The sequence below is a fragment of the Chelmon rostratus genome, chromosome 16 (assembly GCF_017976325.1).
Source record: "Chelmon rostratus isolate fCheRos1 chromosome 16, fCheRos1.pri, whole genome shotgun sequence".
NCBI classification, from domain to species: domain Eukaryota; kingdom Metazoa; phylum Chordata; class Actinopteri; order Chaetodontiformes; family Chaetodontidae; genus Chelmon; species Chelmon rostratus.
The window spans coordinates 6,669,586-6,683,713 of NC_055673.1; the positions used below are offsets into that span (position 1 = coordinate 6,669,586).

The 14,128-nt window shown below is 39.5% G+C and overlaps 2 protein-coding genes across 2 annotated transcripts; one reads left to right on the forward strand and one right to left on the reverse strand.

Annotated features, from left to right (window-relative positions):
- Window positions 1-794: 794 nt before the first annotated feature.
- rragcb (Ras-related GTP binding Cb) lies at window positions 795-5,688 on the reverse strand. The gene is made up of 7 exons (XM_041954675.1): window positions 5,171-5,688; window positions 4,230-4,433; window positions 3,943-4,142; window positions 2,948-3,062; window positions 2,721-2,863; window positions 2,472-2,620; window positions 795-1,168 (listed from the first exon to the last, which is right to left on the reverse strand). Exons 1-7 carry the CDS (start codon window positions 5,351-5,353, stop codon window positions 1,035-1,037), a joined length of 1,128 nt encoding a protein of 375 aa, XP_041810609.1. The 5' UTR covers window positions 5,354-5,688; the 3' UTR covers window positions 795-1,034.
- Window positions 5,689-5,745: 57 nt separating this feature from the next.
- On the forward strand, window positions 5,746-13,615 carry ppt1 (palmitoyl-protein thioesterase 1 (ceroid-lipofuscinosis, neuronal 1, infantile)). Its single transcript, XM_041954676.1, has 10 exons — window positions 5,746-5,783; window positions 6,644-6,766; window positions 8,119-8,228; window positions 9,028-9,155; window positions 9,475-9,545; window positions 11,347-11,449; window positions 11,578-11,668; window positions 12,475-12,573; window positions 12,696-12,767; window positions 13,153-13,615. Exons 1-10 carry the CDS (start codon window positions 5,777-5,779, stop codon window positions 13,273-13,275), a joined length of 927 nt encoding a protein of 308 aa, XP_041810610.1. The 5' UTR covers window positions 5,746-5,776; the 3' UTR covers window positions 13,276-13,615.
- The last annotated feature ends 513 nt before the right edge of the window (window positions 13,616-14,128 follow it).

Genomic DNA, 14,128 nt, shown 5'->3' on the forward strand with positions numbered 1-14,128 from the left:
AAATCTTTCTCAAAATCACAACATATTGTCTAATAATTCTAATGAAGTTCTTAAAATTCTAAAATACTAATTTTAATTTTAAGAACTGTTCACAATTTAAGAACCTTATGTGGTGGATTTTTCCCTAAGCGGGCTTCCATATAAAAGATACAGCTGAGCATGACTCAGCAAAAATATGAAACATATTTTATTAAAGAAATATGTACAATAATAAAAACAAATATTATTCAGGTCACACTCAACACTCACCGGAAAGCAAAACAAATGGCTACAAACTGAATCTCTGCGAAGTAAAAAAAAAAGTTCATCAAGCTACAAAAAGTCAGCTGTCAGCAGGCGTGGCAGGAAGCGCATCATCAGTTATTTCCAGACTCCATTAAGACTAACATGATGTCCCCCCTCTGTTGACCAACCAAGGCTCTAATGGTGTAACTGGCACAGTTCTGGTCTGTGGAGATCCTGAGCAGAGCACTGGTCCTGGTCTCATGAGTCATTCTCAATAGAAGACACACTGTAGAACAAACACTTTGCCTTTTTTTTCCACACGGGGGATTAAATCCATTTACAGCACTCAATATTTCAACATAAAATGAGCAGGAAGATGAAAGTTTGTACGATTGTAGAATGTAAAGTGTAGTTACTGGAAATACAGTTCGAGCTTTTACACTGGGCTCAAACTGACAAGCGCTTCAACGGGATCACAAGTATTTTTATGTTGCAGAGACAGAATCAACTGGCCGAGACCGTAAACAGCTGACAGACTAATTAGACATGTCAATACCGATAAATGTGCAGAAAGTAGAAGCCACTGGTTTTTTTTTTTGGCATATGTGACCTGAACAATATGACAGGTAGATCAGATTGAGTCATCGTTCTGAGTTCAGTTCTCAAACTGATTCACATTCAGTTGCACACAGTAAGGCAACATTTGTCTGACAGTAGGCATGTGTGCGTTCGTACTATGTCTCCACATTGTGCGACGTCGCTGCACTTCACGTAAACCAAAGAATCCCACTTTGTCTCATGTTCAGCCTTTAAACAGGACCCCCGTTCAGCGCGGCGTACTTCAGGTTCTTGCTGGACGAGCTGACTCCTTGTGGTGAGGTGCCGACTTCGAAGACTTCGTGGATGGCTTTTCGGAAACAATGGAAATTGTACTCTATCAAACCTACAAAGAGATAAAAAATTCTTAATTTAAAGCATTAAATTCAAAATGTGAGAGATCTTTTGCAATGTAAAAGACAGCGTCCAAAACTCTGAAATCACACAAAAGATGGCTAAAAGTGAAAACACTTTCTGTGGCCAAACTGAAAAATTACAATCAATCAATATCAGTTTAAGTGTATGTTATATTTTTGACGTTTCACCATTTTACCTTGCTGTCAGGCGGCCCTTTCTGATGGCACCTGAAGCCGTCATGTTGCCTTCTCCAAAGCCAGACTCCTTTGACAAAAACAGTCATTTTACCTTGCAGAACACGGGAGTTTCTGGTCCACTGCTGTCTCAATCAGTTGCTTTGTTTGTGTTGTCGTGCAACGTCAGTGAATTTGAAGTAACACAGATGTCAAACAATAACACAAACTAACTAACTGATCTTGGCAGTGGTAGACCAGCAGTTGCCATGTTCAGCAAGGTAAAATTAGTGTCTTTGTCAAAGGAGTCTGGTGGCTTTTGAGAGAGGACAGATGGATTTAACGGCTTCAGCTCACATCAGAAAGGCCTGTCTGATGGCAAAGTGGTGAAAATGTTCAAAATGCAACGTACACTTTAACTGATATCAGTTTTTTTAGGTGGCTGTTTTTTTAGGTGCCTAAAATACAAGTTGCTGCTGCCCTTGTCCACAGAAGTACATTGCTTAGCTTCCTACACCGGGCCCCCTGCTGCTTAGATGGGGATGTGCAAAACATCTACTGCAGGTAATACATTGAATAATGCTTAAGTACTTCATATATATCCTTATTTTTTTTAAAAAACTGAACTATCCCTTTAAGTTTAAATCTTCTCTTTGTTGTCATCTGTCAGTCAGCAAACAACAAAACTGCATTACAGCCAACAGCTGCAGAGCAGTAAGACACACAAAGCCACTGACTCTGCTCCTTCCCCTCCTGCTCTCTGTAATCATCTGAACTGTGTTTTATTACAGCCAAGGTCACACTTCAGTAGTCCTCATTTCCATATATTTAGATTTCTGTTGCCAAACATCAAAAGTAAAAGTACTCAATGCAGAAAAATGTGTCGAGTGTGCTTAATTAGTGTTTTACTGATTTGGTTGATATTTTATAATGTATACTGTTGTTCAATCTACAGCAATGCATCATATTTTCTAAATTCATCATATATTTTGTTTTTTAAATATCAGTAGTCTTTTTAAGTTGGCAGCTTCAGACTTCAGACATTTAGGACATCCTGTACTATCAAACCACTGTCTAACAGCTGCAACTTGACCACTTCTAAAATATAAAACTACACACCTTTCCTCTCAAAGCTCTCCTCTCTGAGGATGCAGACGAGAGCGAGGAACTTCGTGACCTCTTTCAAATAAAGCACTGTCGTGTTGTTGAGCTTGATGATAGCCAAAGACTCCTTGTCATAAGCACAGCCACTGCCGTCCTGCATGAGCCTGCCAAGAAGGAGAGGACAGAAAGACACATTTACACTTTGCAAAGAAAGGATATGGTCATTGCCAACACTTAGAACAAACAGGATGTAATTCTTCTCACCCGTAAATACAGGAGACATCAATGACAACATCTATCATGTCACAGCAGAGTTCGTAGGACTGCATGTCCACAGGAGAGCTGTCTGTGGCGATGTAGATCTTGCTAACAACATCGAACAGGAAGGCTTTCTCGATCCCAGAGTGCTGAAAAACATGAAGGATGTTAACAAGAGAGGGTGCAAATGGGACTTCCTGTAGCGAATTAAGTTAGAAAATGAAACAACGTACAGATATGAAAATGTTCAAAAGGTTCTCCAGCGTTGGTAACTGAGGAATAAGCTTCTGGACGACTTTGCTGAAGGCCTCGAATATGGAGTGGTCGTAGATGCTGGTTAAGTAGAAGCTGAGGAGGGAAAGTAGGAGAGTTAACACACTCAGACATACAGCGTCAGCAAGACAGGTGGCGTCATATCTTCTTCCTGTGCAGACGTGACTGACCGATCCAACCGCTCCACAGCAACAGAAGCTCAGCCCGTTAAACTTACTGCTACACCTGAAATGTCTGACCTTACCGGCAGGCTTCCTGCAGAAAGGTAGAAGAAGCAACTCCAGAAACAGCTCTGTCTGTTGTGCTGTTTTGGAGATATCGGCTGCAGAGATGTCTGCCTCTTCTCCAATGTAATGGAACTAGATGGCACTCAGCTTGTGTTGTTCAAAGCGCCAAAAAAATACACTGGAAAAGAGCAATGTCTCTTTCCGGAAATCATGACCCGGTTCCTGAAGATAATCTACAGACCTTGTTGTGAGCAGTTTTATGTGAGATATATCTTATTTCTACTAAACGACGTCAACCAGGGAAGCTTGCATCTGCTCCCCTAACCCTGGTCTGGTACTGATAGCTGCCCAGCCAACGTCAGTGTTTGAATCATCAGTCGAGACCTCCAGCTGCGTCACTGTACACAGAGCAGCAAAGGATAACAGCACACCTGCTGTAAACCAGAGTCAATCTTAAAATGAGCTAACCACAAAACTAGCCGTGATGGAAACTGAGAGCAGCGTGACTCGTTTCTCTTCACTGCTCTGACGCTCTCAGCTCTGGTGCTGGCTGTCAATGAAGTCAGCTAAACTACTATTGAACATAAAACGTTAAGAAGTGCAGCTTTATTGTACATCAGGTTATTTCACACACAGACAAAGATACACATGGTTCCTAGGTGTGACCTGCAGCTAATCTTGCTCTCAGTTTTCAGTTTCTAACCTGTGCAGACCTGCCACACACTCACCTGAGGTGTACTTTCTCCAGGCTGGCATCTGCCAGATCATCGTTGGCCCTCTGATGAATGTCTCGTTGTGTTTCTATTTTGTGGTCATCCGAGAGACCGTCTACTTTATGGATGAACACCTCAAAGTTGATGTCTGGATTCACTTTGTAGGCTCGGGACACAGTGAGATGTAGCCGCCCGAGGGCCTCGACGTAGTCATCCTGACAAGAAGAGAGACGTGTTCAGCACAGGAAGAGGTGGTGCGTTACCTCATCTCACACAGGAAGCCTTTCAAACCTACAGTGTACCTGAGCGTCGATGACAAAGATCAAAGCGCCGGTTCCCTTGAAGATCATCTCGCTGTCAAACGTGGGGTCAAAGAAGTCCACCTGGCCAGGAAAGTCCCAGATCTGGAAGTTGACGAAGGAGCTGCTGGAGATGTCGTCCTTGTAGATTTTGTTGGTGCTCTCGAGGAACAGCGTCTCATTGGGTGACATCTTGTGGAATACAACCTGTCAAGAGGCACATAAGGATTATTGTCTTAGACCAAGGCTATTACATTCAATGTCCTTTCTGAGTCTGAGTCTACATATTGCCTAAGACCTTTTTTACTTACTACGTTTAACATTTACTTAAATGTTTTGTTCTGTTTGCTTCACATTGTAAGTCTGTTTCTCTCTATTACCACTGCTACTTCTGTCTCCTCTGTTTGCTTATATATATATACACATATATACTACATATACTGTAACTCGATTGATCCTGTATTTTTGATTGATGTTAGTGAACAGTCTTATTTTTTTTATTTATTTTTTTTACAAACAAATAACAATAAGAATTCTGACCAACACGTGCTGAGTGAGACACTTAAGAGTTGACAATTTAATTTGTCAGTGCTCTATGGTTACTAAACTTCTTGCGACTAAATATGCAAATACCTGTGTATCTGTGATAAATTAACACCTGCTGATTTTATGGTCTCCCTGATTTATCAGTTGGACTTTAAACAGATGCCATGATAAGAAAAGGTATTCTTATCATAATTACAGTCAGTTACCAGTTTGCAACAAATGTGTTCATTAAACAATTTCAACAAAAAAAAACATAACCTTCATCAAGGTGGGATTCATTGCAGATCTGTTGCATTAGCTCTATCCAGGTGTACACTGTATTAATACACTTCCCAGTCATGGAACTTACGAAGTGTATTTTCACTTAATCTACTGGTACTTTGTTTTAGGTAATTTACCTTCTGAATAGATGACTTTCCACTCCGCCTCAGTCCCATCAGCAGTATTCTCGGTTTGTCAGCTGATGTGGAGCTCTCTTCCATGTCCGGCTCCTCCACACCATAACCAAAACTTTTGGGAAACGACCCCACAACATCGTAACTCCCCGTCAATGTAGGCTCCTCATACTGAATAGACATCATGTACTTTACAGCCTGGCCTGCTCTCTCTTAGTTATGCTTTCCTTGAAGCCGGTCAATATTTTAACTTTTAGCTAACTGGCTAAATAATCCGTACAGGAATGTTGTTGTCGATGATTTTCACAACGAGCTAGCATGGCAAGCTAATTAGCTAGCAGCTGAAGCGCGGTGTTTATATGTTAAAATGCCACGTCAGGCCGTAACGCATCCACATGGGGTTAAAAATAAAATTACCAACCATTATATTACAACGAATTGGTTAAATCAGACTAGAAAGCAGAATGAGAATTGCTAAAAAAAGGCTAGTCATAAGTTAGACACTTCCGCCCCCTTAGCTGTTAACCACGCCCTTGAAATCTGATTGGCGTTTCGCTCGAAACATAGTCATGTGACGAACACTGGAATAAACAGAAGCAGGAAGAGTACATGATCGGTGAGTAATGTGTTTGGAAATTTCGCGTCTTTGTAGCACTCATTAGGCTTATTACATTAAAACGATATGTCTTTTTAAAATGTCGGGTTGATTTCAATCTTCTTCATAGCCTAAATCTGCGACAGCATATGCCGAAATCTATTTAGTCATTGATTTACTTGATGTAAACCTTGTGCTCCTTGATTAATTAGTTAGCTTGTTGGAGCTAACTTCCCCATGATTTATTGAAAGTATCCTAATCTTGTGGTCGTACAAAAACTGGGCTACTTCACTGGTCTGTCCTTGTTATTGTGCTGATATATCTAAGACAGTGTCTGTGCAGTTGTAATTAATTTAAATCATTGTAGATAACAGGAAACGAATAACTAAGTTTACGTTTTTCACATGACTGTAACACCTGTCTCTGTCTCTGTCTGAATGTTGGTCTGACCATTTTTATTGGGCTATTCCATTTTACTTCATGTTTATTTATGTTAGTAGGACATTAAATATGTATCATATTTAACAGATAGCAGGAATAATGTATACAGTGACAGGTTACACAGATTTCTCAGGGCTGAGATGAGAGGTTGAAAACATGTGTTAATGAAAACAATTAGTGTAAATATTTACACAGAACAAACGAGAAAATGTTTCTAATGTGACATGGATTTTAATTTTAATGAACAAAAAATGGATCATAAGCCACACCTATTAAAAGCAGGTATGGAATTAGGTTAATTTATGATGGTTCAGGTTATTCACCTATTTCTTACAGAGTTATGTCTTGATAAAAGAGTACAAAGTGAAGAAGGGAAAAGGTAATTATGTGTTGTGCAACAGAATAATGTGCACTTCGACCTCCTGCTTATTTGTTTCAGGTTCCAGGATGACAGCAGCCCTCCTGTGTCTCCTCCTGGCTGGTCCAGTGCTGCTGGTTGCTGGCAGCCCAGTTCTTAACTCCAACAATGGGACCATACCAGTGGTGCTGTGGCATGGGATGGGTAAGTGACTGTGGGCCCATTCTTATACTGAAAGGATAAAAACATTAACCTATAGTTGTCGAATTAAAGTTAGGAATAAACCTGTTTTGAGGAATAATTTGTTCTTAGAATAATTTCTTTAATTCTCCTTACATAACTCTAAGGTTAAAAAAACATCTTATGCAGCTCTGTCTGACAGTATCATTCATATACAGCATATATTCTTTATCAGCTTGTTCCAGCCCTTTAAACTGAGTGAAATATTCAAATCAAGACTTCATTTCTACAAATTAAAAAAAAATATACAGTCAATTTATACATTTTTTTTGCAAAATTCATACAGACATATTTCTATTCTTGAAAATTTTGGGAACAATGCTGAAGATGATGAATGAGTCAAGAGTTTGTAATGATGGACTCACTGGCAAGAAGACACTAAAGTTAAAGTAACTGTAACTACTTTTCTGGACCGTGTGTGTGATTGTCTCCTTTGTGTCACGATCTTAAGGCTACAAGGAGACAGGAAACTAAAAAACACTCCTGATCTTGTCTCAAGGACTTATAAAGGGACAAAATGTTAGCGATGATATCTGTGGCTGGTCCTCAGACAGCTTTCAGAACAGAATGGGGAAGATATACTGCAGGAGAGCACAGGACAGCAATAACAGATCATGTATCCGCACATTTTATCTCAGTCAAAGCAACAAAACCCCAAAAACATCACTTCTTATAAGCTTGAACATTTTCACAGCACTATGCAGCAGCACTGTTGAACAACAGACATTACCCAACCTGTATTGTGAGACAAGGTGTGGTTTGCAGCCTTACAGGTATGGAAGGGTGCTCATTTTTAATTCCATAGTGGCTGGGAAAGCACTGTCATGAGAAGTGAAAAAACAAAAACACTTTCTCTTCTCCTTCAACAACAATGGCTGAGGTGCCTCTGAGGTGCCTCTTTCAGGTTACATATGCCGCTATGACTCCACTGAAACTTCTGTGTGTTTTAATACAGCAGAAGGCTGTGCTGTGCACGCACCACCTGTCTGATTTTATGTTTGTTAGGGACTATTTTTAGCGGTGGATTAATACACTTTTAGTGCCTTAGCCACAGCAGCAGAATGATGCATGTAGGAATGAAAATAAACACCAATGCCCATGTTCATGGCAATGGAGGAACATTTCACACAGTGCAACAATGTGCCTCATTTATAATTTTACTCTATTTTTGGATTACAAACGTCTATATCAGGCTTTGGCGACACAGAATACTTCTGGTTTTAACATTCACTACATGTTCTGTGGCACTGTAATGTGAGTCAGGTTTAGCTAAGTAGTTTAAATGCTAACAAAGTAAATCTTTTTGTGTCCATCAGGTGACAGCTGTTGTAACCCGCTCAGCATGGGAGCAATAAAGAAGATGATTGAGGAAGAGATCCCCGGTGTTTACGTGCTCTCGCTGATGATCGGAAAGAATGTAATTCAGGTACTTTTCACACTGTAAAGCCTTTTTAAAAACAGATATATTTCCTTGCCAGTGTCCAAGGGAGACTGTTAACGTCCAAAATTAAGTTGCTTCTATTTTATCCATATAGTGTTTGAATTTTAGCAATTATGCAATTTAATGTAGCTCCAATACAGAGTATGAAACTGATGTGCTGCACTGAGTTTATAGCGAGCAGCTAATTTTTAACTCTTGTCTCTTGTTGAGCTTTTACATGTACAGTGTAATTAAAATAAACAGGTTTCAGTGTCATAAAACCACAATGCACTAAAAATATGGAAATACAATAAAATATACATACCACAATACGCCAATACACAAAAAAATTAACAAAAAAACAGATGAGTACAGTTAAATAGAGCAAATTAAAAGAATGAATAATTGCAAAAGTGTATAAAATAAAGTTAAGAACAGAAAAAGAGCATTTCAACACAGAATTACAAGATAACTGATAGTCTCAAGTGACGTAGTGGTGTGGTTAGTAGTAGCAATACAGCAGGTTTGATTGATACATCCACCTGACATGGAAGGATTGCTACTATATGATATTTGCAGTGCTAGTGGCACAAGTTACATCAGAAAAATAGCTCCTTTACACTCCACTATGTCATATTTCAGTGTTAATATTCATAGCGAACCAGCATGACTCTGTCGCTTTTTGCTTTGATCCGTCGTAACACCGTGACTTTATCTCTCAGCTCTTCTCCTCGCAGACGGAGCTCGTTTTCTTCTTTTAATCTGTCTGTCATGCTCTGAGCTTTTCATGTTTCTCCTCCTGCAGGACACAGAAAATGGGTTTTTCATGGATGTGAATGAGCAGGTGTCCATGGTGTGCAGTCAGCTGGCTCAGGACCCAAAGTTGAAGGGAGGATACAATGCTATGGGCTTCTCCCAGGGGGCACAATTTCTGTATGTAACCACTGTTCTGGACACTGAATGGTTTTGTTATGTGAATGTGGTAGAAATTGAACAAATTCTGTGTTTGTGCAGCTTCCCGTTCTCGCCTGATTCTACCACACAGTGAATGAAATACTTACAAAAATACCAGTATGTTCGAGCACAGCATGATTTTAACCTTGTTTGAGAAAGTGAAGATAGTGAGGTTCAAGTCCTGAGCGTCATTCTCAGGTTGCAGCCTCTGTTTGAACAAGTTCTCGGTTTAAAGTATTTGTCTCCAGACAGGAATGAGGAAGCTCACTTTGACTCCTCCTGGTTCCTCTCTTCACAGAAGAGCTGTGGCTCAGCGCTGTCCCTCTCCGCCAATGAAAACCCTGATCTCCATCGGTGGCCAGCACCAAGGTAACATCGTGATGAAACCAGTTCACTCACTTCCTCCGAAAACCTTGCTTTAAAAACCAGACAAAGTTAATAGATGCATAATAGTTTGGGTATCAAATGTGAAAATCCCCAAACTAATGCTGTTACACTGCGCATCCTTAAAGGATAAATCTGGTGATATTCTATATTTTACTTACATTAACAAATCAGATGAAAAAACAAAACCATCAATGAGTTAAACAGATATTGTCTACATCACTTGACCTCTGGATCAGAGAGCTCCACTGATGTCCAAAGCTATTAAACAACACATCAGCGAGCCACATTGTTGCCCTTGGTGACCCCTTCCTTCCTTATGATGAACGTGAACACTGTAGTTTATTTTTAATCGTGCATACATCGTACTGCTGCTGCAGCTAGTCACTAGAGCACCAAATGTGTGTTCATCCGCCACTGAAAATAGTCCCCAACAAATGCACGATGTACCCTTGTTAAAGTAATGTTTACGAGAAACAACAGTGGCAAGCTTTTTGAGGAAATTTTTTTATATTTGTGACCAGTTTTTAAAGATTCTCATCCTCGGTGCTGCAGACAGAAAGTTTTACCACGAAGTATTGAGAGGTTGCATCGTTGGTTTTGGTCTTTTCATGTGAATTTGATTTTAAATTCTGTCCAGGTGGTAGATAATAATTATCTGCACTGAAAGATGAAGAGATACCTGCACACTGATTTTTCTTTGCCATTTGTCAGATGGTCTTCATCACGCATAATCATACATACAGCTCAGATTTGCATGATGCTAAGCTGCAGATGTTCTCATCTGTAGCTCCACCACATGTGTAACAAGGCTTCATGCTCAGACTTAAGTGTGACTATGGAAACATAAATACACACATATCATGCAACTAATTACTCTCTTGATTCTCAATTAATTCCACCAGAGATGTTCACACTTAAAGAGAAGAATCAGTAATACTGACTGTGAAGTAATTTCTTTATTGTGAACATATCTTACAGTGTTTCATAACAACTGTGTTTAATAACAAGCTGCCATGTTCATGTTAATTCAGTGTAAGCGTTTGATGTTTGCACATATGTACCTAACAATCAGGTGTTTTCTTGTTTTAGCAAATGTGTGTTAAGTATGTGAAATATTTCCAATTTCTAAGTACAGAATAAACACTCAGCTGAGATGACGAGGCTTCATCTACGAACAAAAACATTTTAACATAATTCTAATAGTTTTGGAAACATATCCAGGCATACGTAGTGGTTGCTGTTGCCGATTTGCATATCATAGAAGAGCAGACTGTTGGCCCTGGTGGAGGTCCGAGCTCTGCGTGTATTTCTAGTTTTCATATATATTCATACATCACAGACTTTAACTTAGTGTAGACGAGTGCTACACAGATAGATGCTATGTCATATTTATGGTGACTGTAGCTTTGAAGCTACAAATCTTCTAAGGTTCATAAAATTCTGCTGGCAGTCATTGAAATTAAATTTTACTATACTAGTAAAATAATACTATAATACTATGAAGTTTTTTATTAAATAATTGATTTTTTAGTTGCTTTTGTGTTTGCGCTGCTGACTAAATTCATTTCCTCTTGTAGATAATAAAGCTAAATCAGATTTTTATGTTTTTCCTCAGCAGATTGAATTTGCTCACTATTACTGAACTGTAGATGTTCACATTTTCATTTCGTTGTACTTTAAGGGGTGACCTTTTTATTTATAGCTCTGTGTGTGACAGTGTGAATGAGATTCATCATTATTACGAACTCTTGATAAGATACAACACGTGTCTTTGAATCCTCAGGAGTGTACGGGCTGCCCAGGTGTCCCGGAGAAAGCTCCCACATCTGCGACATGATACGCAAAGCTCTGAACAACGGAGCTTACACCGACTTGGTTCAAAAACAGTGAGCTGTCTTTCACTCCCTCTCTGAATGATTGCATATGTCTCCGTGACGCTGATGTGTTTAGCAGCCTCGATACTGTGTTTCACTGATCTGTAGCACTGACTGGATGTTGTGTTTGTGGTTATCAGCCTGGTGCAGGCGCAGTACTGGCACGACCCCTTAAATGACGACCTGTACAAGAAGCACAGCCTCTTCCTGGCCGACATCAATCAGGAGAGGGTCAGTAAGCGGCTGCAGCACTTTGACAACAGATCCCACCCGGAGTCATTCATGCAAATTTCAGAGTAGTTAGCTCAGATGCTGGGACAACGGTCATGCTAGTGTGTAAGCTTTTGCTGTCGTGGGAAAATCACACTTTTCTTCTTCGCCTAGGAAAAAGTAGTTTGAAAAAATAAGCACATAAAGGTCCAATTAATGACTTTTTCTGGGGCTTTTAACAGCATCTCACAGTCATTTGTGACAGCTTGTAACTGATGAATAAAGAGGGTTCGTTCAAAATGTGAAAGTTTGGAAAAAGGTTAAATTTAAATGTTATAATTTCAAGGTTAGGAATATGCTTGAACTCAATTATATCTCCCTCAAAAGTGTGTGATTTTATGTGATTTGATGTGAAGTGCTTGCAATGATGATCAGAACGTACAATTTATTATTATGAAAAGTTAGTAAAACAAACAAAGTTGCAGTATACATTGATTGGTGTGGGTTTCAGTAATTTCTGTTTATAATTCACAATTGTATTTACATTAACAATTTAGGTGTAATGACAAAGGCTTCCAGAGTCTGGACTTTTTGTGGTTTAGTTGTTAGCAACTAATAAAGTTTCAACTTATAAACTCTTCATGAAGGATGACTTATTAGAAAGGGATATAAAATAAATTTCTTAGAATGTAGAATTTTCTGGGTTTGAGTGATAACAGAAATATATAATATATAAACGTTGTTGCTCATTCTCGTAATAACGCTTCTATAGTCTGAATCAAGTCGCCCATTTGCAGCTTTCTGAACATGTTTTTTCTGCTTTAAAGGCTGTGAATGAAACTTATAAGAAGAATCTTCAGCTGCTGGAGAACTTCGTCATGGTCAAGTTCCTGCAGGACTCTGTAGTGGATCCTGTTGATACGGAGGTAACGCGCTCACTCGACAGTCGTTTCTGAACGCTGTAAAACCGCTGTGTGTATAAACTGTATTTGTTCCACTGCATGTAATGAAGCTGCATCAAACCCTCCTGTCCTCATTTTTGCTGTAGTGGTTCGGCTTCCTGAAAACCGGCCAAGCCAAAGAGACTGAGACTCTGCAGGAGAGCGTTCTCTACAAAGAGGTAAGACCGTTCACTTCTGATAGTGAGGAGTTCCTTTAACCTGTGGAAGCACATTAAAAATCCACAAAAAGCACATGAAACATTGTTTCCTGCCATTTTGAAACGTGATAGCTGGGCTTAATGTGCATCTCCTATTAGTGTTAGGCACTGGTGTGACATACAAACCACAGTTAAAGGTGTATTCCACCCATTTTACACAAAGTCTAGTTTTCTCATCATGACCAGCAGCTTGTAAAAACGGTGGCATTTTGTGTCTTTATTGTAGAGTTAGCTACTTCAGTCTTTTAGCCACTGTGCTTTAGTATCCCACACCAAGGGCTCCCATCAGGGGCCTTTAGACCATTAAGTTTGAGGTGTGTAAAACCTGAACTGTGTCCACATGCAGGATCGTCTGGGCCTGGCAGCGATGGATAAGGCTGGAAAGCTGGCTTTTCTGGCAACTGAGGGAGACCACCTCCAGTTTACCAGAGAGTGGTTCAACGCACACCTGCTGCCTTATTTACGTTGAAACACTTCCAGTCATCTCAGAGGAAATATCTGATTCCAACAAAAGAATAATAAAATGAATAATTTGTTTCTTGCTCGATATAATGAATGTGAAGGGTGAACAAGCTTAATAACCAGAGCAGGGATGCAGAAAGCACCTAATTCCTTCCTTTTTGCACTGATCACTTATAGCATGTCGATGCTGTTTTTGTGACGCCTTTGAATTTTAGCAGCTAATTTGTCAGTGAGTCCACTGCTGTTCTGATTAGGTCAAATTGTTGGTTTGAGCTTTTTACTTTTGTCTAACAGACTAACGTACCTGTACATACATGTTTAATCCAATAAAGACAAACGAAAAGACATTTTATTGCAACATTTTTAATGATGTCTCCAGTACTAATGAGCAGAATTCTGATTTTGGACCCAAAAAAAAAAAAGAGGAAAGAGAAAAAGAGACGATATAAAAGAAAATTCAGCAAAGAGCTTCACAGCTTTGAGAGCTGAAGAGTGCAGACGTTATTAGGACAAGTGGAGAGACGATGGTGGTCGGGCTAATTAGACTATTCAGTAATTATTCGTATCTACACAGATGATTACAGCAGATATTTCCAATCTAGAGACTGAGGTGAAGGTAAAGCATTAAACAATGATTATGCCCTTAAGTCTCTTCTTTCTCTTCCACTTTGAACAAACATCTCTTGGCTCTTAATTGCAAACCTTTTCCTACATGCCTCCTTGTATGGAATGTTTTTTTTCTTTTTTTCAATCAGGAATGTCCTACGTGTGGGTTTAATGGAAAGCACAGGGAATGATAATCTTCCTGTTATTTTAATTGTTCCAGCCTCATCTAGATGGATGATCATGTTTCATGATGA